We start from the raw sequence: 24,114 nt of genomic DNA on the forward strand, positions 1-24,114 counted from the left end.
AACATCAGCAAGGGCATGCTGGAGTCCAGCAGACATAAGGATCTCCTTTTCCTCTGCCCAAATGTCTCAGCATACGCACACATCCAGTTTCCCAGTGGCCTGTGCAACACCCACAGTCAGAACCTACTGGGCTCCAGTGACGGCCCAGAGCATGTTCTCTCTGCTCACGTCCTGCAGATGCTGCCTTCCCTCCCTGGTACCATCTTCTCACCCCACCTGGCTCCTGCTGGCAGCTCAGCCTGGCTCGGGAGCGTTGCTGGAGAGGGCACTTCCTGAGGGCCTTCGTGCGGAGCAGGGCACAGGGGCCTTGCAGTGGCAGCTGTCCTGCAGGGAAGACCGGCCTTGAGCCATGGCAAAAGGCACTGCAGGGGTTCACGCAGCCTATGGGACAGAACAGGAGGTGCCCCTCACTCCACCTGAAACAGGACTGGGGCACGGGATAAAAACACCGGCTGTGGAGGACTAGAGCACGTTGGAGCAAGGCAGAGGCAGTTGTCCTCTCCCACATCTCCTGTGGCAGGAGCAACCACCACATCCCGGTGGAGTAGGCCCCACCAACTACACACCGCCTCCATGCACCAGCAAAGTCACTTTCCTCCCTGACATCTGAGGTCTTGCAATCCAGGGCAGAAAGAGACAATGGCTGCATCGTGGAGGGTGCCTTCTTTCCTTCCCCTGCTGTGCAAGGGAACGAGAGGGACTTGCAAAATGCCCACACTTCACTGTCATGGCCCACAGGCCACGTGGCCTCCCAAGCAGGGACTGTGGCGCTGTGCCAGTGTTGCTGAGTACTTCAGAAAAACGGCCTGGTGGGCACAAAGAGGTGGCCTGTGGGCCAAGTGAAAGTTTGCAATTCCATTGGCATCTGGCACACATCAAGAAACTTCTGGAGCCATTGAAAACACGGCAAGGGATATGCCATTAGCCACAAAGGTATGGTATTCAGAGCCAAGGAAGGTGGGTGGCCTCAGGAAGGACATACCACCTATAAAAACTCACATACAACTTAAAATTTCAATTAGACACATACCCCCAATTCCAAAGGAATGATTCAAGAGCAACACATACTTTTAACCTCAACTTTGCCCTGTGTAGCATCCCATCTCCCTCTGAACAGTTTGGCTGGGCATCCCAGGAGGGAAGGAACATGAGGAGACATCAAGTTACAATGCAGCATCAGCTTTAATGAGTCTAAAGAAAGAAACAAAGCAGTGTGTGTTGGAAGGGACACGGTCCAGGCTGCTACAAGGGCAGTGACAGCCAGGCATGCCCTCACAGCAATGGGACGCATGTCATGAATACACATGGGGAGAGGGGGGTGAGCAGGACCCCTCTCAGCTTGCTTCAGGATGAACCCATGGCACAGGACAGCACGAGGCATCAGGGCATCATGAAATGGAGAAGAAAGCGGGAGGAGAAGGAGATGACAACACCAGCCGGCCGTGTTTCCAGACAGCCCAGGATGGCACCTGGCTTCCTTCCCTCCTTTGCAGGAGGGCACGCGGGTGCTCGGCCCATCTGGAAACTCTGGCCAGCAGCTCCGTCCTCAGTCCGGCACCTGGCTTTGGGCTTCCCGGTCAATGCACTCGCTGGACGTCCGGCCCGGCTTTAGCAGGGCAGGCATCTTCTGCTCGTGTAGCGGCCACCGAGGCCAGAGAGGCTAAAGCCCCCGGAGTTGATGGGCACTCCCTCCTCACTCAGGATGCTGCCCACAGCAGCGGAGGTGCTGGATCCCACGGCGGTGTTCTGGGGGAAGGAGCTGAGGATGGGTCCGGGCAGGGTCACCACCACGGGAGAGGGCTGGATCACCACGCGGGAGTCCTGGCACTGCCTGACGCAGGGCTCGTTGCAGCTGTTGGCAAGCGGGGTTGGGCCACAGGGGCGGCACAGATCGTAGCAGGACATGGCTGAGGGACGGAGGTGCACCTGGGAGGGAGGGCACGGAAAGCACACGCAGCATGAGAGGGGCAGCCTGACAGCCTGCTCGGCAAGAGCAACGCCACAGGCTGGGGAGCAGGGACAGCCTGCGTTCGGGAGAAGAGAGATTCAAGAGCCCAGAGCCCACAGGGAGCCTGGAAAACAAAGCCCAGGATCTTCTCCTGCAGCAGACAGTGAGGTGGACAGAGACACCGGGAGCACGATGAAGGAGCAAGGCTCTCAACAAAAGCTACACCGAGACAAAGGGACAAAGAGGAGAAGAAGAGAAAGAGGAGAGTGAGGCAAAGGTGTTTGCAGCTCACCTTGTTCGCCAAGGAGGAGAAGGCAGGAGAAGTGGATGAGGATACCTGCAGCTGGACTGGCTTTTATACAGCTCCAGACCGCCCCAGGCCCAGAGGCACCCTTTGTGCATGTAATGTGTTTACCAACAAGCCCATCTTGCATGCAAAACTTCTCAATTAAAGAAATGAGAACACTGCTTATGTTCCCTGCAACGCTGCCTTTTCATTTCCCTGTTCATGACACGGCCGTTCAGCCACACAGGCTCCTTTCAAGTGACGGTATTAGAGGCCAAAATATTTCTGGGCCGCTGACACAGAACCAAAGGAAAAAGATTAAGGCAGAGAGAAGGAAACGGCATAATTCGCCGGACGATGCCAACATCTTGCCCTCCTGGCGTTGGTTTTCAGATTTTGGCCCACCAAATGCAGCCTCATCGCCTTGTAAACCTTTCACTGAAGGCCAGGCTTCCAACTAGCTTCCTATGGGAGGCCAGTCAGCTTTCCCTATCGAGCAGCTCGGGCTGCCTGAGGCACCAGCTTCCCAAGCACGCCAGCTCTGCCCTTGGGCTTTCGCCCTTCCTTGATACTGGGCATTGCTCTCGGCAGAAATAAGCCTAGCTCTTTTCTCTCTCAGCTCTGTCAGCAGCACCTAGAGGTCCCCAGTCCCCACCACAGGCACCTTTCGGAAAGAAGGATGTTGCTCTGACACAACCAGGTATTGTTTGCCATTCCTGGTAGACTGGCGTGCACCCCCAGAACAAGGCACCTGCTGGGGACTAAATACAAGCCCTTTCCTCCTCCTCCTCACGGTCCATGACTCAGCTTCTGCTGTGGCTCAGCATACTGGCAGGACAGCACATGCAGTTCCAAACTCTCAGCAAGACTTCCATGCAACACATAACTCTCCACAGAAACAAGCGAGGGCTGGCAGTGCCAGCAAGGACAGCCTGGAGCGCAGCAGGTGTCAGGATCTCCCCAGGGATGCATTCCAAGGGAAGGATTCCATGCTCGGCACAAGTGTTCCCAGGGCAGAAAGCCAGCTGAATGTCCCCAACAGGAATGAAAGCCCAGCCTGGGGCACAAGCCGCATTCCTCTGACACCCCAGCCATGTCCTCACTGCAAGGAGTCCTTCCCCAATTAGGCTGGGACTCCACCAGGGACAGGCAGCTCTCTAATCACACGGGCGCGGGCCAAATTCCTCATTTAAGGTGATGAAGAGAGCTTAGAAGTCACACTGGTTAAAATGATGACAGTGAAAGCCCATCAAAGTAGAAACGCTGCCAGGGGTCAGTGAGAGCCAATTGCTCCCTGCCGGCTGAGAGCCAGGAGGTGAGATGACAACAAGGCCAGGAGGGCAGCAGCCTCACTAGCAATGGCCCCGTTGCACAGTAAGTGAGCAAGGAACATCCACAGACAGGAGACAGGTGCAGCCCAGAGACCAGCTCAACCATCAAGTTCATGGATGAAGCAGGGACTGGCATCAAGCAGGACAGTCAGTCCCCACATCAGGAGCAGACCCAGTCACAGTGACCTGGTCCAACAGAGCTCACTGAATCCTGACCAGGGCCATAGTGTCCAGACACAGCCAAGGAGAGGCTGGCACATCAGTGGGTTCCTTGCACTCAGGATCAAGGGGGTTCATGGTCAGTCATAAGCCAGCCTGCAAAGGAGCAGGAGGCTTACAGTCCTGCCACCCAGCTGAGGAAAGGGCTAAAGGCCAGGACAGAGCTTGAATAAAGGTCTGGGTCAAAGGGAAGAGGGAGGAGAGAGAGACCGCAGCAGGTGAGGCTGAGCAGAGCCATCGGCCTTGTTGGTACTGCACTCAGGTCACTGATGTGCAAGAGGAGGGTATCTCCTGTGCACCTGGCACAAAGGACACCAGCTCCACCTCTCACAGCAATGGGGAGAAGGACTTGTTCCTGCAAGAAAGGATTTCATAAATAAATATAAATATTTTTTATTTTATTTTTATAAATAAAAATACATACATTAATTTTCCATAAATGCAAGATAGGTCTCTTCTTCTAAGGGTCATTTCCATCACATCCCTGACCCAGAAAATTCACAGGTAGTGTCTCCTGCCAGGCCTTGCTACTCCCACTGTCAGCACCTATGGCAAGGGCCTGCCCAAAGGCTCCAGTGCCTGGCCACAGCCCGCTCTGCTCACGTCCTGCAGATGTGCCTTCCCTCCCTGGTACCATCTTCTCACCCCACCTGGCTCCTGCTGGCAGCTCAGCCTGGCTCGGGAGCGTTGCTGGAGAGGGCACTTCCTGAGGGCCTTCGTGCGGAGCAGGGCACAGGGGCCTTGCAGTGGCAGCTGTCCTGCAGGGAAGACCGGCCTTGAGCCATGGCAAAAGGCACTGCAGGGGTTCACGCAGCCTATGGGACAGAACAGGAGGTGCCCCTCACTCCACCTGAAACAGGACTGGGGCACGGGATAAAAACACCGGCTGTGGAGGACTAGAGCACGTTGGAGCAAGGCAGAGGCAGTTGTCCTCTCCCACATCTCCTGTGGCAGGAGCAACCACCACATCCCGGTGGAGTAGGCCCCACCAACTACACACCGCCTCCATGCACCAGCAAAGTCACTTTCCTCCCTGACATCTGAGGTCTTGCAATCCAGGGCAGAAAGAGACAATGGCTGCATCGTGGAGGGTGCCTTCTTTCCTTCCCCTGCTGTGCAAGGGAACGAGAGGGACTTGCAAAATGCCCACACTTCACTGTCATGGCCCACAGGCCACGTGGCCTCCCAAGCAGGGACTGTGGCGCTGTGCCAGTGTTGCTGAGTACTTGAGAAAAACGGCCTGGTGGGCACAAAGAGGTGGCCTGTGGGCAGAAGTGAAGGTGCACAATTCCATTGGCATCTGGCACACATCAAGCACCTCTTGGAGCTATTGAAACACGGCAAGGGATATGCCATTAGCCACAAAGGTATGGTGTGCAGGACCAAGTGATGTGGGTGGCCTCAGGAAGGACATACCACATATAAAGCGAGTCCCATACAATTGTGGGAGAGGGGGTCAAATGGAGAAGGAGCAGTGTGGTCTGACCTCTGGAGGAAGGAGATACAGCACAGACAGTAGAATCTAACCAACACTAAAGCCTTGTGGCAGCCTAATAGTTTGTTTGTGCTGCAACAAGGCTTTACCATTGGTTAGATCAAGGGTCCTCAAACTAAGGCCCATGGGCCAGATACAGCCCCCCAGGGTCCTCAAACCAGCCCCCGGTATTTACAGAACCCCACCACCAGGAGTTGGGGGGAAACCAAGCAGCCACAGATGACTTCCTGCTACTTAATCCACATGCCAGGCCCTGTTTAAAAAGTTTGAGGACCCCTGGGTCAGACTCTACTACCTGTTCAGCAGCACCTTCCTCCAGAGGTCAAACAACACTGAAACACCTACATCTGACCACACACTCCTCAGGGCTATTTAACCACTTAGCAGGAACAAGCTACAGCTGCACATCATCCAGGTCAAGCAACCCACTGCCTCTGAGGCAAGGCCACAGCTGCATGTTATCAATGTCAATCAACCCACTGCCTTCATTCCTCTACACCATACAAGTGACCATTTCAGTTAAACACCCACCCCCAACCCCCCAGGAATGATAGAAAAGCACAACGTCCCTTCAGCCACACATTTCCCTGTGTAGCATCCCATCTCCCTCTGAACAGTTTGGCTGGGCATCCCAGGAGGGAAGGAACATGAGGAGACATCAAGTTACAATGCAGCATCAGCTTTAATGAGTCTAAAGAAAGAAACAAAGCAGTGTGTGTTGGAAGGGACACGGTCCAGGCTGCTACAAGGGCAGTGACAGCCAGGCATGCCCTCACAGCAATGGGACGCACGTCATGAATACACATGGGGAGAGGGGGATGAGCAGGACCCCTCTCAGCTTGCTTCAGGATGAACCCATGGCACAGGACAGCACGAGGCATCAGGGCATCATGAAATGGAGAAGAAAGCGGGAGGAGAAGGAGATGACAACACCAGCCGGCCGTGTTTCCAGACAGCCCAGGATGGCACCTGGCTTCCTTCCCTCCTTTGCAGGAGGGCACGCGGGTGCTCGGCCCATCTGGAAACTCTGGCCAGCAGCTCCGTCCTCAGTCCGGCACCTGGCTTTGGGCTTCCCGGTCAATGCACTCGCTGGACGTCCGGCCCGGCTTTAGCAGGGCAGGCATCTTCTGCTCGTGTAGCGGCCACCGAGGCCAGAGAGGCTAAAGCCCCCGGAGTTGATGGGAACTCCCTCCTCACTCAGGATGCTGCCCACAGCAGCGGAGGTGCTGGATCCCACGGCGGTGTTCTGGGGGAAGGAGCTGAGGATGGGTCCGGGCAGGGTCACCACCACGGGAGAGGGCTGGATCACCACGCGGGAGTCCTGGCACTGCCTGACGCAGGGCTCGTTGCAGCTGTTGGCAAGCGGGGTTGGGCCACAGGGGCGGCACAGATCGTAGCAGGACATGGCTGAGGGATGGAGGTGCACCTGGGAGGGAGGGCACGGAAAGCACACGCAGCATGAGAGGGGCAGCCTGACAGCCTGCTCGGCAAGAGCAACGCCACAGGCTGGGGAGCAGGGACAGCCTGCGTTCGGGAGAAGAGAGATTCAAGAGCCCAGAGCCCACAGGGAGCCTGGAAAACAAAGCCCAGGATCTTCTCCTGCAGCAGACAGTGAGGTGGACAGAGACACCGGGAGCACGATGAAGGAGCAAGGCTCTCAACAAAAGCTACACCGAGACAAAGGGACAAAGAGGAGAAGAGAAAGAGGAGAGTGAGGCAAAGGTGTTTGCAGCTCACCTTGTTCACCAAGGAGGAGAAGGCAGGAGAAGTGGATGAGGATACCTGCAGCTGGACTGGCTTTTATACAGCTCCAGACCGCCCCAGGCCCAGAGGCACCCTTTGTGCATGTAATGTGTTTACCAACAAGCCCATCTTGCATGCAAAACTTCTCAATTAAAGAAATGAGAACACTGCTTATGTTCCCTGCAACGCTGCCTTTTCATTTCCCTGTTCATGACACGGCCGTTCAGCCACACAGGCTCCTTTCAAGTGACGGTATTAGAGGCCAAAATATTTCTGGGCCGCTGACACAGAACCAAAGGAAAAAGATTAAGGCAGAGAGAAGGAAACGGCATAATTCGCCAGACAATGCCAACATCTTGCCCTCCTGGCGTTGGTTTTCAGATTTTGGCCCACCAAATGCAGCCTCATCGCCTTGTAAACCTTTCACTGAAGGCCAGGCTTCCAACTAGCTTCCTATGGGAGGCCAGTCAGCTTTCCCTATCGAGCAGCTCGGGCTGCCTGAGGCACCAGCTTCCCAAGCACGCCAGCTCTGCCCTTGGGCTTTCGCCCTTCCTTGATACTGGGCATTGCTCTCGGCAGAAATAAGCCTAGCTCTTTTCTCTCTCAGCTCTGTCAGCAGCACCTAGAGGTCCCCAGTCCCCACCACAGGCACCTTTCGGAAAGAAGGATGTTGCTCTGACACAACCAGGTATTGTTTGCCATTCCTGGTAGACTGGCGTGCACCCCCAGAACAAGGCACCTGCTGGGGACTAAATACAAGCCCTTTCCTCCTCCTCCTCACGGTCCATGACTCAGCTTCTGCTGTGGCTCAGCATACTGGCAGGACAGCACATGCAGTTCCAAACTCTCAGCAAGACTTCCATGCAACACATAACTCTCCACAGAAACAAGCGAGGGCTGGCAGTGCCAGCAAGGACAGCCTGGAGCGCAGCAGGTGTCAGGATCTCCCCAGGGATGCATTCCAAGGGAAGGATTCCATGCTCGGCACAAGTGTTCCCAGGGCAGAAAGCCAGCTGAATGTCCCCAACAGGAATGAAAGCCCAGCCTGGGGCACAAGCCGCATTCCTCTGACACCCCAGCCATGTCCTCACTGCAAGGAGTCCTTCCCCAATTAGGCTGGGACTCCACCAGGGACAGGCAGCTCTCTAATCACACGGGCGCGGGCCAAATTCCTCATTTAAGGTGATGAAGAGAGCTTAGAAGTCACACTGGTTAAAATGATGACAGTGAAAGCCCATCAAAGTAGAAACGCTGCCAGGGGTCAGTGAGAGCCAATTGCTCCCTGCCGGCTGAGAGCCAGGAGGTGAGATGACAACAAGGCCAGGAGGGCAGCAGCCTCACTAGCAATGGCCCCGTTGCACAGTAAGTGAGCAAGGAACATCCACAGACAGGAGACAGGTGCAGCCCAGAGACCAGCTCAACCATCAAGTTCATGGATGAAGCAGGACTGGCATCAAGCAGGACAGTCAGTCCCCACATCAGGAGCAGACCCAGTCACAGTGACCTGGTCCAACAGAGCTCACTGAATCCTGACCAGGGCCATAGTGTCCAGACACAGCCAAGGAGAGGCTGGCACATCAGTGGGTTCCTTGCACTCAGGATCAAGGGGGTTCATGGTCAGTCATAAGCCAGCCTGCAAAGGAGCAGGAGGCTTACAGTCCTGCCACCCAGCTGAGGAAAGGGCTAAAGGCCAGGACAGAGCTTGAATAAAGGTCTGGGTCAAAGGGAAGAGGGAGGAGAGAGAGACCGCAGCAGGTGAGGCTGAGCAGAGCCATCGGCCTTGTTGGTACTGCACTCAGGTCACTGATGTGCAAGAGGAGGGTATCTCCTGTGCACCTGGCACAAAGGACACCAGCTCCACCTCTCACAGCAATGGGGAGAAGGACTTGTTCCTGCAAGAAAGGATTTCATAAATAAATATATATTTTATTTTATTTTTATAAATAAAAATACATACATTAATTTTCCATAAATGCAAGATAGGTCTCTTCTTCTAAGGGTCATTTCCATCACATCCCTGACCCAGAAAATTCACAGGTAGTGTCTCCTGCCAGGCCTTGCTACTCCCACTGTCAGCACCTATGGCAAGGGCCTGCCCAAAGGCTCCAGTGCCTGGCCACAGCCCGCTCTGCTCACGTCCTGCAGATGCTGCCTTCCCTCCCTGGTACCATCTTCTCACCCCACCTGGCTCCTGCTGGCAGCTCAGCCTGGCTCGGGAGCGTTGCTGGAGAGGGCACTTCCTGAGGGCCTTCGTGCGGAGCAGGGCACAGGGGCCTTGCAGTGGCAGCTGTCCTGCAGGGAAGACCGGCCTTGAGCCATGGCAAAAGGCACTGCAGGGGTTCACGCAGCCTATGGGACAGAACAGGAGGTGCCCCTCACTCCACCTGAAACAGGACTGGGGCACGGGATAAAAACACCGGCTGTGGACGACTAGAGCACGTTGGAGCAAGGCAGAGGCAGTTGTCCTCTCCCACATCTCCTGTGGCAGGAGCAACCACCACATCCCGGTGGAGTAGGCCCCACCAACTACACGCCGCCTCCATGCACCAGCAAAGTCACTTTCCTCCCTGACATCTGAGGTCTTGCAATCCAGGGCAGAAAGAGACAATGGCTGCATCGTGGAGGGTGCCTTCTTTCCTTCCCCTGCTGTGCAAGGGAACGAGAGGGACTTGCAAAATGCCCACACTTCACTGTCATGGCCCACAGGCCACGTGGCCTCCCAAGCAGGGACTGTGGCGCTGTGCCAGTGTTGCTGAGTACTTGAGAAAAACGGCCTGGTGGGCACAAAGAGGTGGCCTGTGGGCAGAAGTGAAGGTGCACAATTCCATTGGCATCTGGCACACATCAAGCACCTCTTGGAGCTATTGAAACACGGCAAGGGATATGCCATTAGCCACAAAGGTATGGTGTGCAGGACCAAGTGATGTGGGTGGCCTCAGGAAGGACATACCACATATAAAGCGAGTCCCATACAATTGTGGGAGAGGGGGTCAAATGGAGAAGGAGCAGTGTGGTCTGACCTCTGGAGGAAGGAGATACAGCACAGACAGTAGAATCTAACCAACACTAAAGCCTTGTGGCAGCCTAATAGTTTGTTTGTGCTGCAACAAGGCTTTACCATTGGTTAGATCAAGGGTCCTCAAACTAAGGCCCATGGGCCAGATACAGCCCCCCAGGGTCCTCAAACCAGCCCCCGGTATTTACAGAACCCCACCACCAGGAGTTGGGGGGAAACCAAGCAGCCACAGATGACTTCCTGCTACTTAATCCACATGCCAGGCCCTGTTTAAAAAGTTTGAGGACCCCTGGGTCAGACTCTACTACCTGTTCAGCAGCACCTTCCTCCAGAGGTCAAACAACACTGAAACACCTACATCTGACCACACACTCCTCAGGGCTATTTAACCACTTAGCAGGAACAAGCTACAGCTGCACATCATCCAGGTCAAGCAACCCACTGCCTCTGAGGCAAGGCCACAGCTGCATGTTATCAATGTCAATCAACCCACTGCCTTCATTCCTCTACACCATACAAGTGACCATTTCAGTTAAACACCCACCCCCAACCCCCCAGGAATGATAGAAAAGCACAACGTCCCTTCAGCCACACATTTCCCTGTGTAGCATCCCATCTCCCTCTGAACAGTTTGGCTGGGCATCCCAGGAGGGAAGGAACATGAGGAGACATCAAGTTACAATGCAGCATCAGCTTTAATGAGTCTAAAGAAAGAAACAAAGCAGTGTGTGTTGGAAGGGACACGGTCCAGGCTGCTACAAGGGCAGTGACAGCCAGGCATGCCCTCACAGCAATGGGACGCATGTCATGAATACACATGGGGAGAGGGGGGTGAGCAGGACCCCTCTCAGCTTGCTTCAGGATGAACCCATGGCACAGGACAGCACGAGGCATCAGGGCATCATGAAATGGAGAAGAAAGCGGGAGGAGAAGGAGATGACAACACCAGCCGGCCGTGTTTCCAGACAGCCCAGGATGGCACCTGGCTTCCTTCCCTCCTTTGCAGGAGGGCACGCGGGTGCTCAGCCCATCTGGAAACTCTGGCCAGCAGCTCCGTCCTCAGTCCGGCACCTGGCTTTGGGCCTTCCCGGTCAATGCACTCGCTGGACGTCCGGCCCGGCTTTAGCAGGGCAGGCATCTTCTGCTCGTGTAGCGGCCACCGAGGCCAGAGAGGCTAAAGCCCCCGGAGTTGATGGGCACTCCCTCCTCACTCAGGATGCTGCCCACAGCAGCGGAGGTGCTGGATCCCACGGCGGTGTTCTGGGGGAAGGAGCTGAGGATGGGTCCGGGCAGGGTCACCACCACGGGAGAGGGCTGGATCACCACGCGGGAGTCCTGGCACTGCCTGACGCAGGGCTCGTTGCAGCTGTTGGCAAGCGGGGTTGGGCCACAGGGGCGGCACAGATCGTAGCAGGACATGGCTGAGGGACGGAGGTGCACCTGGGAGGGAGGGCACGGAAAGCACACGCAGCATGAGAGGGGCAGCCTGACAGCCTGCTCGGCAAGAGCAACGCCACAGGCCGGGGAGCAGGGACAGCCTGCGTTCGGGAGAAGAGAGATTCAAGAGCCCAGAGCCCACAGGGAGCCTGGAAAACAAAGCCCAGGATCTTCTCCTGCAGCAGACAGTGAGGTGGACAGAGACACCGGGAGCACGATGAAGGAGCAAGGCTCTCAACAAAAGCTACACCGAGACAAAGGGACAAAGAGGAGAAGAAGAGAAAGAGGAGAGTGAGGCAAAGGTGTTTGCAGCTCACCTTGTTCACCAAGGAGGAGAAGGCAGGAGAAGTGGATGAGGATACCTGCAGCTGGACTGGCTTTTATACAGCTCCAGACCGCCCCAGGCCCAGAGGCACCCTTTGTGCATGTAATGTGTTTACCAACAAGCCCATCTTGCATGCAAAACCTCTCAATTAAAGAAATGAGAACACTGCTTATGTTCCCTGCAACGCTGCCTTTTCATTTCCCTGTTTATGACACGGCCGTTCAGCCACACAGGCTCCTTTCAAGTGACGGTATTGGAAGCCAAAACTTTTCCAGAGGAAATGACACGTCAGCACAGGCAGATGATGCAGCCAGTGATGAGGAGTGTCCCACCTCGCCAGCCCCTTGCCCTGCAGGGCATCACTTTAAAGTCTTTCCTGATGAATGAGGCAGGTCCCCCCAGAGCCCACAGGCTTCAGCCTGGACATCCACATGCAAGGGTCGGCACCATCAGTTGCGCTCTCCCATGCTGTACTCACTCACACCGTGTCACGCATGCTCTTTCTAGGCTGGGCACCTCTGCTCTTGCCTTTCAGACTCTCTTTCTCTCTGAGATTGGGCTTTGATCTCGGCAGAGCTTTGCCTGCCTCTTTTGCCATCTTCCATCAATCCTCCATCCCCACATGCCTTAGGCAGCAGACAGCCCGTGGCTCAGAATGAAGGCTCTTCCCCTCCCAGCGCTCTTTGCTGGACACCTCTGGCTAAGTGTGATGCACGCCTGTGACCAAGGCACGTGTTGACCAATCCATACATGTCCTTCCTCCAGCCCGTGCCTTGCCCACAACTTTGCTTTGGCCATCAAGGCTGCTGGCACAGCACGCACAACCAGATTCGCGGCAGGATTTCCACAGGACACCCAACAGGCTCAGGGGCAAGCAGGGTCCATGACCCTCTGCAGGGACTCCTGGAGAAGCACAGCTCAAGAGGTGCCTCCTGGAGGATCTACCTGAAGCAGGACCAGAGCAGCAGGACCAATGTATTGGCATTGGAGGACATGGGCATGGGAAGGAGGGACCGAGAAGCCAGCTGGCGGGGTCCCGCTCCCTCAGTCTTCCCAGCCTGGGGCCTGATGACGGGGGTGCAAGGATCACTGCTTGGGACGCCTCCAGGCACAGCCTGCGCAGCAGCAAGCGTGGGCTTTCTGGAGAATTTGCTGTGCGTCTGCTCCAGACTCACGTCCCTTCAGGACACTGTGACATACACTGAAGGACTCTGCAATACTTAATGATTCTGACCACAAAACTGCTCTGGTGGGGGCAGAGAGGCTTTTCCTGCTCCCTTCCAGCCAACGGCAGAGATTCCAGGACACGTCACCAACACTACCCATCACTTTCAGATGAGGCAGGACGATCCCTTTCATTCCATGCCCCTCACTTGCCCATGTTACACACCCATGCTCAGCCTGTGCCTCTTGTGCCAAAATCTAGCAGAGGGCTCACATCTCCCTTTACACAGCTGCCCTGGCTGCACATGCCCCTTCAACTCCCTGGGGGCTCCCTGCAGTTCCAGCCTTGGGAAGATGTGCTGGCAGGAGAAAAGGGCAAGAGCACATTGCAGGCAGTAACGTGCAGTCAGAGCCTTGGCCCGGTGGGTGTCAGCCTGTGCAGAAATGTCCTCCAGCAGGTCAATGGCTTGCCTCATCATCTGGAAGCCAGTATCCAACCACGCTTGTTGCTCTCATGGCCCTTGGGGAAGCTCCTGGATGCCCTTTGCATAATCACACAATACCACACACATTTCCACCACCTGATGTCTCTTCCAATGACTGTGGTTATTGAGGGTTCTCAGCTCCTCCAAGCATGATGCTGGTCCACTACTGGCCCTTACACACACACCCTTTCCCCTTCACGGCATCCCATCTCCCCCTGGACAGCATTTTTGGGCATCCCAAGAGGGAAGGAACATGAGGAGACATCAAGTTACAATGCAGCATCAGCTTTAATGAGTCTAAAGAAAGAAACAAAGCAGTGTGTGTTGGAAGGGACACGGTCCAGGCTGCTACAAGGGCAGTGACAGCCAGGCATGCCCTCACAGCAATGGGACGCATGTCATGAATACACATGGGGAGAGGGGGGTGAGCAGGACCCCTCTCAGCTTGCTTCAGGATGAACCCATGGCACAGGACAGCACGAGGCATCAGGGCATCATGAAATGGAGAAGAAAGCGGGAGGAGAAGGAGATGACAACACCAGCCGGCCGTGTTTCCAGACAGCCCAGGATGGCACCTGGCTTCCTTCCCTCCTTTGCAGGAGGGCACGCGGGTGCTCAGCCCATCTGGAAACTCTGGCCAGCAGCTCCGTCCTCAGTCCGGCACCTGGCTTTGGGCTTCCCGGTCAATGCACTCGCTGGACGTCCGGCCCGGCTTTAGCAGGGCAGGCATCTTCTGCTCGTGTAGCGGCCACCGAGGCCAGAGAGGCTAAAGCCCCCGGAGTTGATGGGCACTCCCTCCTCACTCAGGATGCTGCCCACAGCAGCGGAGGTGCTGGATCCCACGGCGGTGTTCTGGGGGAAGGAGCTGAGGATGGGTCCGGGCAGGGTCACCACCACGGGAGAGGGCTGGATCACCACGCGGGAGTCCTGGCACTGCCTGACGCAGGGCTCGTTGCAGCTGTTGGCAAGCGGGGTTGGGCCACAGGGGCGGCACAGATCGTAGCAGGACATGGCTGAGGGACGGAGGTGCACCTGGGAGGGAGGGCACGGAAAGCACACGCAGCATGAGAGGGGCAGCCTGACAGCCTGCTCGGCAAGAGCAACGCCACAGGCTGGGGAGCAGGGACAGCCTGCGTTCGGGAGAAGAGAGATTCAAGAGCCCAGAGCCCACAGGGAGCCTGGAAAACAAAGCCCAGGATCTTCTCCTGCAGCAGACAGTGAGGTGGACAGAGACACCGGGAGCACGATGAAGGAGCAAGGCTCTCAACAAAAGCTACACCGAGACAAAGGGACAAAGAGGAGAAGAAGAGAAAGAGGAGAGTGAGGCAAAGGTGTTTGCAGCTCACCTTGTTCGCCAAGGAGGAGAAGGCAGGAGAAGTGGATGAGGATACCTGCAGCTGGACTGGCTTTTATACAGCTCCAGACCGCCCCAGGCCCAGAGGCACCCTTTGTGCATGTAATGTGTTTACCAACAAGCCCATCTTGCATGCAAAACTTCTCAATTAAAGAAATGAGAACACTGCTTATGTTCCCTGCAACGCTGCCTTTTCATTTCCCTGTTTATGACACGGCCGTTCAGCCACACAGGCTCCTTTCAAGTGACGGTATTGGAAGCCAAAACTTTTCCAGAGGAAATGACACGTCAGCACAGGCAGATGATGCAGCCAGTGATGAGGAGTGTCCCACCTCGCCAGCCCCTTGCCCTGCAGGGCATCACTTTAAAGTCTTTCCTGATGAATGAGGCAGGTCCCCCCAGAGCCCACAGGCTTCAGCCTGGACATCCACATGCAAGGGTCGGCACCATCAGTTGCGCTCTCCCATGCTGTACTCACTCACACCGTGTCACGCATGCTCTTTCTAGGCTGGGCACCTCTGCTCTTGCCTTTCAGACTCTCTTTCTCTCTGAGATTGGGCTTTGATCTCGGCAGAGCTTTGCCTGCCTCTTTTGCCATCTTCCATCAATCCTCCATCCCCACATGCCTTAGGCAGCAGACAGCCCGTGGCTCAGAATGAAGGCTCTTCCCCTCCCAGCGCTCTTTGCTGGACACCTCTGGCTAAGTGTGATGCACGCCTGTGACCAAGGCACGTGTTGACCAATCCATACATGTCCTTCCTCCAGCCCGTGCCTTGCCCACAACTTTGCTTTGGCCATCAAGGCTGCTGGCACAGCACGCACAACCAGATTCGCGGCAGGATTTCCACAGGACACCCAACAGGCTCAGGGGCAAGCAGGGTCCATGACCCTCTGCAGGGACTCCTGGAGAAGCACAGCTCAAGAGGTGCCTCCTGGAGGATCTACCTGAAGCAGGACCAGAGCAGCAGGACCAATGTATTGGCATTGGAGGACATGGGCATGGGAAGGAGGGACCGAGAAGCCAGCTGGCAGGGTCCCACTCCCTCAGTCTTCCCAGCCTGGGGCCTGATGACGGGGGTGCAAGGATCACTGCTTGGGACGCCTCCAGGCACAGCCTGCGCAGCAGCAAGCGTGGGCTTTCTGGAGAATTTGCTGTGCGTCTGCTCCAGACTCACGTCCCTTCAGGACACTGTGACATACACTGAAGGACTCTGCAATACTTAATGATTCTGACCACAAAACTGCTCTGGTGGGGGCAGAGAGGCTTTTCCTGCTCCCTTCCAGCCAACGGCAGAGATTCCAGGACACGTCACCAACACTACCCATCACTTTCAGATGAGGCAGGACGATCCCTTTCATTCCATGCCCCTCACTTGCCCATGTTACACACCCATGCTCAGCCTGTGCCTCTTGTGCCAAAATCTAGCAGAGGGCTCACATCTCCCTTTACACAGCTGCCCTGGCTGCACATGCCCCTTCAACTCCCTGGGGGCTCCCTGCAGTTCCAGCCTTGGGAAGATGTGCTGGCAGGAGAAAAGGGCAAGAGCACATTGCAGGCAGTAACGTGCAGTCAGAGCCTTGGCCCGGTGGGTGTCAGCCTGTGCAGAAATGTCCTCCAGCAGGTCAATGGCTTGCCTCACCATCTGGAAGCCAGTATCCAGCCACGCTTGTTGCTCTCATGGCCCTTGGGGAAGCTCCTGGATGCCCTTTGCATAATCACACAATACCACACACATTGCCACCACCTGATGTCTCTTCCAATGACTGTGGTTATTGAGGGTTCTCAGCTCCTCCAAGCATGATGCTGGTCCACTACTGGCCCTTACACACACACCCTTTCCCCTTCAGGGCATCCCATCTCCCCCTGGACAGCATTTTTGGGCATCCCAAGAGGGAAGGAACATGAGGAGACATCAAGTTACAATGCAGCATCAGCTTTAATGAGTCTAAAGAAAGAAACAAAGCAGTGTGTGTTGGAAGGGACACGGTCCAGGCTGCTACAAGGGCAGTGACAGCCAGGCATGCCCTCACAGCAATGGGACGCATGTCATGAATACACATGGGGAGAGGGGGATGAGCAGGACCCCTCTCAGCTTGCTTCAGGATGAACCCATGGCACAGGACAGCACGAGGCATCAGGGCATCATGAAATGGAGAAGAAAGCGGGAGGAAAAGGAGATGACAACACCAGCCGGCCGTGTTTCCAGACAGCCCAGGATGGCACCTGGCTTCCTTCCCTCCTTTGCAGGAGGGCACGCGGGTGCTCGGCCCGTCTGGAAACTCTGGCCAGCAGCTCCGTCCTCAGTCCGGCACCTGGCTTTGGGCTTCCCGGTCAATGCACTCGCTGGACGTCCGGCCCGGCTTTAGCAGGGCAGGCATCTTCTGCTCGTGTAGCGGCCACCGAGGCCAGAGAGGCTAAAGCCCCCGGAGTTGATGGGCACTCCCTCCTCACTCAGGATGCTGCCCACAGCAGCGGAGGTGCTGGATCCCACGGCGGTGTTCTGGGGGAAGGAGCTGAGGATGGGTCCGGGCAGGGTCACCACCACGGGAGAGGGCTGGATCACCACGCGGGAGTCCTGGCACTGCCTGACGCAGGGCTCGTTGCAGCTGTTGGCAAGCGGGGTTGGGCCACAGGGGCGGCACAGATCGTAGCAGGACATGGCTGAGGGACGGAGGTGCACCTGGGAGGGAGGGCACGGAAAGCACACGCAGCATGAGAGGGGCAGCCTGACAGCCTGCTCGGCAAGAGCAACGCCACAGGCCGGGGAGCAGGGACAGCCTGCGTTCGGGAGAAGAGAGATTCAAGAGCCCAGAGCCCACAGGGAGCCTGGAAAACAAAGCCCAGGATCTTCTCCTGCAGCAGACAGTGAGGTGGACAGAGACACCGGGAGCACGATGAAGGAGCAAGGCTCTCAACAAAAGCTACACCGAGACAAAGGGACAAAGAGGAGAAGAAGAGAAAGAGGAGAGTGAGGCAAAGGTGTTTGCAGCTCACCTTGTTCGCCAAGGAGGAGAAGGCAGGAGAAGTGGATGAGGATACCTGCAGCTGGACTGGCTTTTATACAGCTCCAGACCACCCCAGGCCCAGAGGCACCCTTTGTGCATGTAATGTGTTTACCAACAAGCCCATCTTGCATGCAAAACTTCTCAATTAAAGAAATGAGAACACTGCTTATGTTCCCTGCAACGCTGCCTTTTCATTTCCCTGTTTATGACACGGCCGTTCAGCCACACAGGCTCCTTTCAAGTGACGGTATTAGAGGCCAAAAATTTCCACGGAAAATTAGAAATCAGCACAGGCGGATGATGCAACCAATGATGAGGAGTGTCCCACCTCACCAGGTGATGCCAGACCCTTGCCCTCCAGGGCCTCACTTGAAGGATTCTCATAACATATGAGGCATGTTTTCTGGCCTTCCTAAAATTTAAGGCCAGATTTAAATATTTGCTGTGACAGTAGTCGCCATATCCATCACCGTACGCAATATTTTACTCTATCAATGTTAGGTTTAAGTTACTCAGTCAGTATGTAAGTTGACTAAAACACTTTTAGGTTGTATTTTCAAAACATTTTTATCAGGATAAATCCGTATGCTCTTTGTTATTCCTTAACTTACTTGGACAACCTCCAGCAGCCTCCAGTGAACAGAAGAAGAATGTTTGAGAGGTGGATAGACTGGTCTCCAACACACATGAAGTGTACTCCCCACCCAAACTCCAAAAGTCAGTGTTGGGGCTTCCCAATTGTTCATTTTTCATCTGCAAAGGTACCAAACACCTCTTCTTTGACCTGACACATTATCTCCATAACAGGCACTGCAAAAACCCTGGATAGCTTTCCATGAGACAATAAACTCATCACAAGTACTCATGGTGGGGGAACATCAGCAAGGGCATGCTGGAGTCCAGCAGACATAAGGATCTCCTTTTCCTCTGCCCAAATGTCTCAGCATACGCACACATCCAGTTTCCCAGTGGCCTGTGCAACACCCACAGTCAGAACCTACTGGGCTCCAGTGACGGCCCAGAGCATGTTCTCTCTGCTCACGTCCTGCAGATGCTGCCTTCCCTCCCTGGTACCATCTTCTCACCCCACCTGGCTCCTGCTGGCAGCTCAGCCTGGCTCGGGAGCGTTGCTGGAAAGGGCACTTCCTGAGGGCCTTCGTGCGGAGCAGGGCACAGGGGCCTTGCAGTGGCAGCTGTCCTGCAGGGAAGACCGGCCTTGAGCCATGGCAAAAGGCACTGCAGGGGTTCACGCAGCCTATGGGACAGAACAGGAGGTGCCCCTCACTCCACCTGAAACAGGACTGGGGCACGGGATAAAAACACCGGCTGTGGAGGACTAGAGCACGTTGGAGCAAGGCAGAGGCAGTTGTCCTCTCCCACATCTCCTGTGGCAGGAGCAACCACCACATCCCGGTGGAGTAGGCCCCACCAACTACACGCCGCCTCCATGCACCAGCAAAGTCACTTTCCTCCCTGACATCTGAGGTCTTGCAATCCAGGGCAGAAAGAGACAATGGCTGCATCGTGGAGGGTGCCTTCTTTCCTTCCCCTGCTGTGCAAGGGAACGAGAGGGACTTGCAAAATGCCCACACTTCACTGTCATGGCCCACAGGCCACGTGGCCTCCCAAGCAGGGACTGTGGCGCTGTGCCAGTGTTGCTGAGTACTTGAGAAAAACGGCCTGGTGGGCACAAAGAGGTGGCCTGTGGGCCAAGTGAAAGTTTGCAATTCCATTGGCATCTGGCACACATCAAGAAACTTTTGGAGCCATTGAAAACACGGCAAGGGATATGCCATTAGCCACAAAGGTATGGTATTCAGAGCCAAGGAAGGTGGGTGGCCTCAGGAAGGACATACCACCTATAAAAACTCACATACAACTTAAAATTTCAATTAGTCACATACCCCCAATTCCAAAGGAATGATTCAAGAGCAACACATACTTTTAACCTCAACTTTGCCCTGTGTAGCATCCCATCTCCCTCTGAACAGTTTGGCTGGGCATCCCAGGAGGGAAGGAACATGAGGAGACATCAAGTTACAATGCAGCATCAGCTTTAATGAGTCTAAAGAAAGAAACAAAGCAGTGTGTGTTGGAAGGGACACGGTCCAGGCTGCTACAAGGGCAGTGACAGCCAGGCATGCCCTCACAGCAATGGGACGCATGTCATGAATACACATGGGGAGAGGGGGGTGAGCAGGACCCCTCTCAGCTTGCTTCAGGATGAACCCATGGCACAGGACAGCACGAGGCATCAGGGCATCATGAAATGGAGAAGAAAGCGGGAGGAGAAGGAGATGACAACACCAGCCGGCCGTGTTTCCAGACAGCCCAGGATGGCACCTGGCTTCCTTCCCTCCTTTGCAGGAGGGCACGCGGGTGCTCGGCCCATCTGGAAACTCTGGCCAGCAGCTCCGTCCTCAGTCCGGCACCTGGCTTTGGGCTTCCCGGTCAATGCACTCGCTGGACGTCCGGCCCGGCTTTAGCAGGGCAGGCATCTTCTGCTCGTGTAGCGGCCACCGAGGCCAGAGAGGCTAAAGCCCCCGGAGTTGATGGGAACTCCTTCAGCACTCAGGATGCTGCCCACAGCAGCGGAGGTGCTGGATCCCACAGCGGTGTTCTGGGGGAAGGAGCTGAGGATGGGTCCGGGCAGGGTCACCACCACGGGAGAGGGCTGGATCACCACGCGGGAGTCCTGGCACTGCCTGACGCAGGGCTCGTTGCAGCTGTTGGCAAGCGGGGTTGGGCCACAGGGGCGGCACAGATCGTAGCAGGACATGGCTGAGGGACGGAGGTGCACCTGGGAGGGAGGGCACGGAAAGCACACGCAGCATGAGAGGGGCAGCCTGACAGCCTGCTCGGCAAGAGCAACGCCACAGGCTGGGGAGCAGGGACAGCCTGCGTTCGGGAGAAGAGAGATTCAAGAGCCCAGAGCCCACAGGGAGCCTGGAAAACAAAGCCCAGGATCTTCTCCTGCAGCAGACAGTGAGGTGGACAGAGACACCGGGAGCACGATGAAGGAGCAAGGCTCTCAACAAAAGCTACACCGAGACAAAGGGACAAAGAGGAGAAGAAGAGAAAGAGGAGAGTGAGGCAAAGGTGTTTGCAGCTCACCTTGTTCGCCAAGGAGGAGAAGGCAGGAGAAGTGGATGAGGATACCTGCAGCTGGACTGGCTTTTATACAGCTCCAGACCGCCCCAGGCCCAGAGGCACCCTTTGTGCATGTAATGTGTTTACCAACAAGCCCATCTTGCATGCAAAACTTCTCAATTAAAGAAATGAGAACACTGCTTATGTTCCCTGCAACGCTGCCTTTTCATTTCCCTGTTCATGACACGGCCGTTCAGCCACACAGGCTCCTTTCAAGTGACGGTATTGGAAGCCAAAACTTTTCCAGAGGAAATGACACGTCAGCACAGGCAGATGATGCAGCCAGTGATGAGGAGTGTCCCACCTCGCCAGCCCCTTGCCCTGCAGGGCATCACTTTAAAGTCTTTCCTGATGAATGAGGCAGGTCCCCCCAGAGCCCACAGGCTTCAGCCTGGACATCCACATGCAAGGGTCGGCACCATCAGTTGCGCTCTCCCATGCTGTACTCACTCACACCGTGTCACGCATGCTCTTTCTAGGCTGGGCACCTCTGCTCTTGCCTTTCAGACTCTCTTTCTCTCTGAGATTGGGCTTTGATCTCGGCAGAGCTTTGCCTGCCTCTTTTGCCATCTTCCATCAATCCTCCATCCCCACATGCCTTAGGCAGCAGACAGCCCGTGGCTCAGAATGAAGGCTCTTCCCCTCCCAGCGCTCTTTGCTGGACACCTCTGGCTAAGTGTGATGCACGCCTGTGACCAAGGCACGTGTTGACCAATCCATACATGTCCTTCCTCCAGCCCGTGCCTTGCCCACAACTTTGCTTTGGCCATCAAGGCTGCTGGCACAGCACGCACAACCAGATTCGCGGCAGGATTTCCACAGGACACCCAACAGGCTCAGGGGCAAGCAGGGTCCATGACCCTCTGCAGGGACTCCTGGAGAAGCACAGCTCAAGAGGTGCCTCCTGGAGGATCTACCTGAAGCAGGACCAGAGCAGCAGGACCAATGTATTGGCATTGGAGGACATGGGCATGGGAAGGAGGGACCGAGAAGCCAGCTGGCGGGGTCCCGCTCCCTCAGTCTTCCCAGCCTGGGGCCTGATGACGGGGGTGCAAGGATCACTGCTTGGGACGCCTCCAGGCACAGCCTGCGCAGCAGCAAGCGTGGGCTTTCTGGAGAATTTGCTGTGCGTCTGCTCCAGACTCACGTCCCTTCAGGACACTGTGACATACACTGAAGGACTCTGCAATACTTAATGATTCTGACCACAAAACTGCTCTGGTGGGGGCAGAGAGGCTTTTCCTGCTCCCTTCCAGCCAACGGCAGAGATTCCAGGACACGTCACCAACACTACCCATCACTTTCAGATGAGGCAGGACGATCCCTTTCATTCCATGCCCCTCACTTGCCCATGTTACACACCCATGCTCAGCCTGTGCCTCTTGTGCCAAAATCTAGCAGAGGGCTCACATCTCCCTTTACACAGCTGCCCTGGCTGCACATGCCCCTTCAACTCCCTGGGGGCTCCCTGCAGTTCCAGCCTTGGGAAGATGTGCTGGCAGGAGAAAAGGGCAAGAGCACATTGCAGGCAGTAACGTGCAGTCAGAGCCTTGGCCCGGTGGGTGTCAGCCTGTGCAGAAATGTCCTCCAGCAGGTCAATGGCTTGCCTCACCATCTGGAAGCCAGTATCCAGCCACGCTTGTTGCTCTCATGGCCCTTGGGGAAGCTCCTGGATGCCCTTTGCATAATCACACAATACCACACACATTTCCACCACCTGATGTCTCTTCCAATGACTGTGGTTATTGAGGGTTCTCAGCTCCTCCAAGCATGATGCTGGTCCACTACTGGCCCTTACACACACACCCTTTCCCCTTCACGGCATCCCATCTCCCCCTGGACAGCATTTTTGGGCATCCCAAGAGGGAAGGAACATGAGGAGACATCAAGTTACAATGCAGCATCAGCTTTAATGAGTCTAAAGAAAGAAACAAAGCAGTGTGTGTTGGAAGGGACACGGTCCAGGCTGCTACAAGGGCAGTGACAGCCAGGCATGCCCTCACAGCAATGGGACGCATGTCATGAATACACATGGGGAGAGGGGGGTGAGCAGGACCCCTCTCAGCTTGCTTCAGGATGAACCCATGGCACAGGACAGCACGAGGCATCAGGGCATCATGAAATGGAGAAGAAAGCGGGAGGAGAAGGAGATGACAACACCAGCCGGCCGTGTTTCCAGACAGCCCAGGATGGCACCTGGCTTCCTTCCCTCCTTTGCAGGAGGGCACGCGGGTGCTCGGCCCATCTGGAAACTCTGGCCAGCAGCTCCGTCCTCAGTCCGGCACCTGGCTTTGGGCTTCCCGGTCAATGCACTCGCTGGACGTCCGGCCCGGCTTTAGCAGGGCAGGCATCTTCTGCTCGTGTAGCGGCCACCGAGGCCAGAGAGGCTAAAGCCCCCGGAGTTGATGGGCACTCCCTCCTCACTCAGGATGCTGCCCACAGCAGCGGAGGTGCTGGATCCCACGGCGGTGTTCTGGGGGAAGGAGCTGAGGATGGGTCCGGGCAGGGTCACCACCACGGGAGAGGGCTGGATCACCACGCGGGAGTCCTGGCACTGCCTGACGCAGGGCTCGTTGCAGCTGTTGGCAAGCGGGGTTGGGCCACAGGGGCGGCACAGATCGTAGCAGGACATGGCTGAGGGACGGAGGTGCACCTGGGAGGGAGGGCACGGAAAGCACACGCAGCATGAGAGGGGCAGCCTGACAGCCTGCTCGGCAAGAGCAACGCCACAGGCTAGGGTGTAGCCCTGGTATTGAATGGACCACTGTAATGAAAGAAAATCCTTCTCCAACCTCCCAAGATGGTGTTAAGGAGCTGAGAGTATTGAACATGAAAAAGGAACAAACATTTCAGGAAAAGTTACATCAAGGCCAGAAGAGAAAGAGTAATAGGACAATGAAGAGATACAGAGAAAGGCATTTGCTACTTACTGTGTTCACCAAGGAGAAGGCAGGAGAAGTGGATGAGGATACCTGAAGTTGGACTGGCTTTTATAGTGGTCCAGACTGCCGTAGGCCCAGAAGCATCCTTTTTGCATGTAAGGTGTCACCAACAAGCTCATCCTTTGTGGGAAGCACTCTCTATTACTGAAGTAGGCTTTGATTTGGTACTTGCATAGCTCCCTCCCCATTTTCTTGCTAATGGCTTGGCCGTTC

The 24,114-nt window shown here is 55.8% G+C and overlaps 1 protein-coding gene and 6 pseudogenes across 1 annotated transcript; all 7 read right to left on the bottom strand.

Moving 5' to 3' along the window:
• Nucleotides 1–1,546: 1,546 nt before the first annotated feature.
• LOC121080046 lies at nt 1,547–2,350 on the bottom strand (annotated as a pseudogene).
• Nucleotides 2,351–6,325: 3,975 nt separating this feature from the next.
• On the bottom strand, nt 6,326–7,126 carry LOC121080052 (annotated as a pseudogene).
• Nucleotides 7,127–11,160: 4,034 nt separating this feature from the next.
• LOC121080051 lies at nt 11,161–11,902 on the bottom strand (annotated as a pseudogene).
• Nucleotides 11,903–13,929: 2,027 nt separating this feature from the next.
• Nucleotides 13,930–14,905, bottom strand: LOC121080053 (annotated as a pseudogene).
• A 2,199-nt stretch (nt 14,906–17,104) lies between these two features.
• On the bottom strand, nt 17,105–17,908 carry LOC121080057 (annotated as a pseudogene).
• A 2,321-nt stretch (nt 17,909–20,229) lies between these two features.
• On the bottom strand, nt 20,230–21,033 carry LOC121080045 (feather beta keratin-like). The gene is given in 3 exon segments (XM_040577900.1): nt 20,230–20,612; nt 20,928–20,966; nt 20,968–21,033. Coding segments are annotated over 3 exon segments (426 nt in total). The 3' UTR covers nt 20,230–20,291.
• A 2,199-nt stretch (nt 21,034–23,232) lies between these two features.
• LOC121080064 lies at nt 23,233–23,996 on the bottom strand (annotated as a pseudogene).
• Between the last annotated feature and the right edge of the window lie 118 nt (nt 23,997–24,114).

Source organism: Falco naumanni, chromosome 20 (assembly GCF_017639655.2).
Source record: "Falco naumanni isolate bFalNau1 chromosome 20, bFalNau1.pat, whole genome shotgun sequence".
Classification (NCBI taxonomy): Eukaryota; Metazoa; Chordata; class Aves; order Falconiformes; family Falconidae; genus Falco; species Falco naumanni.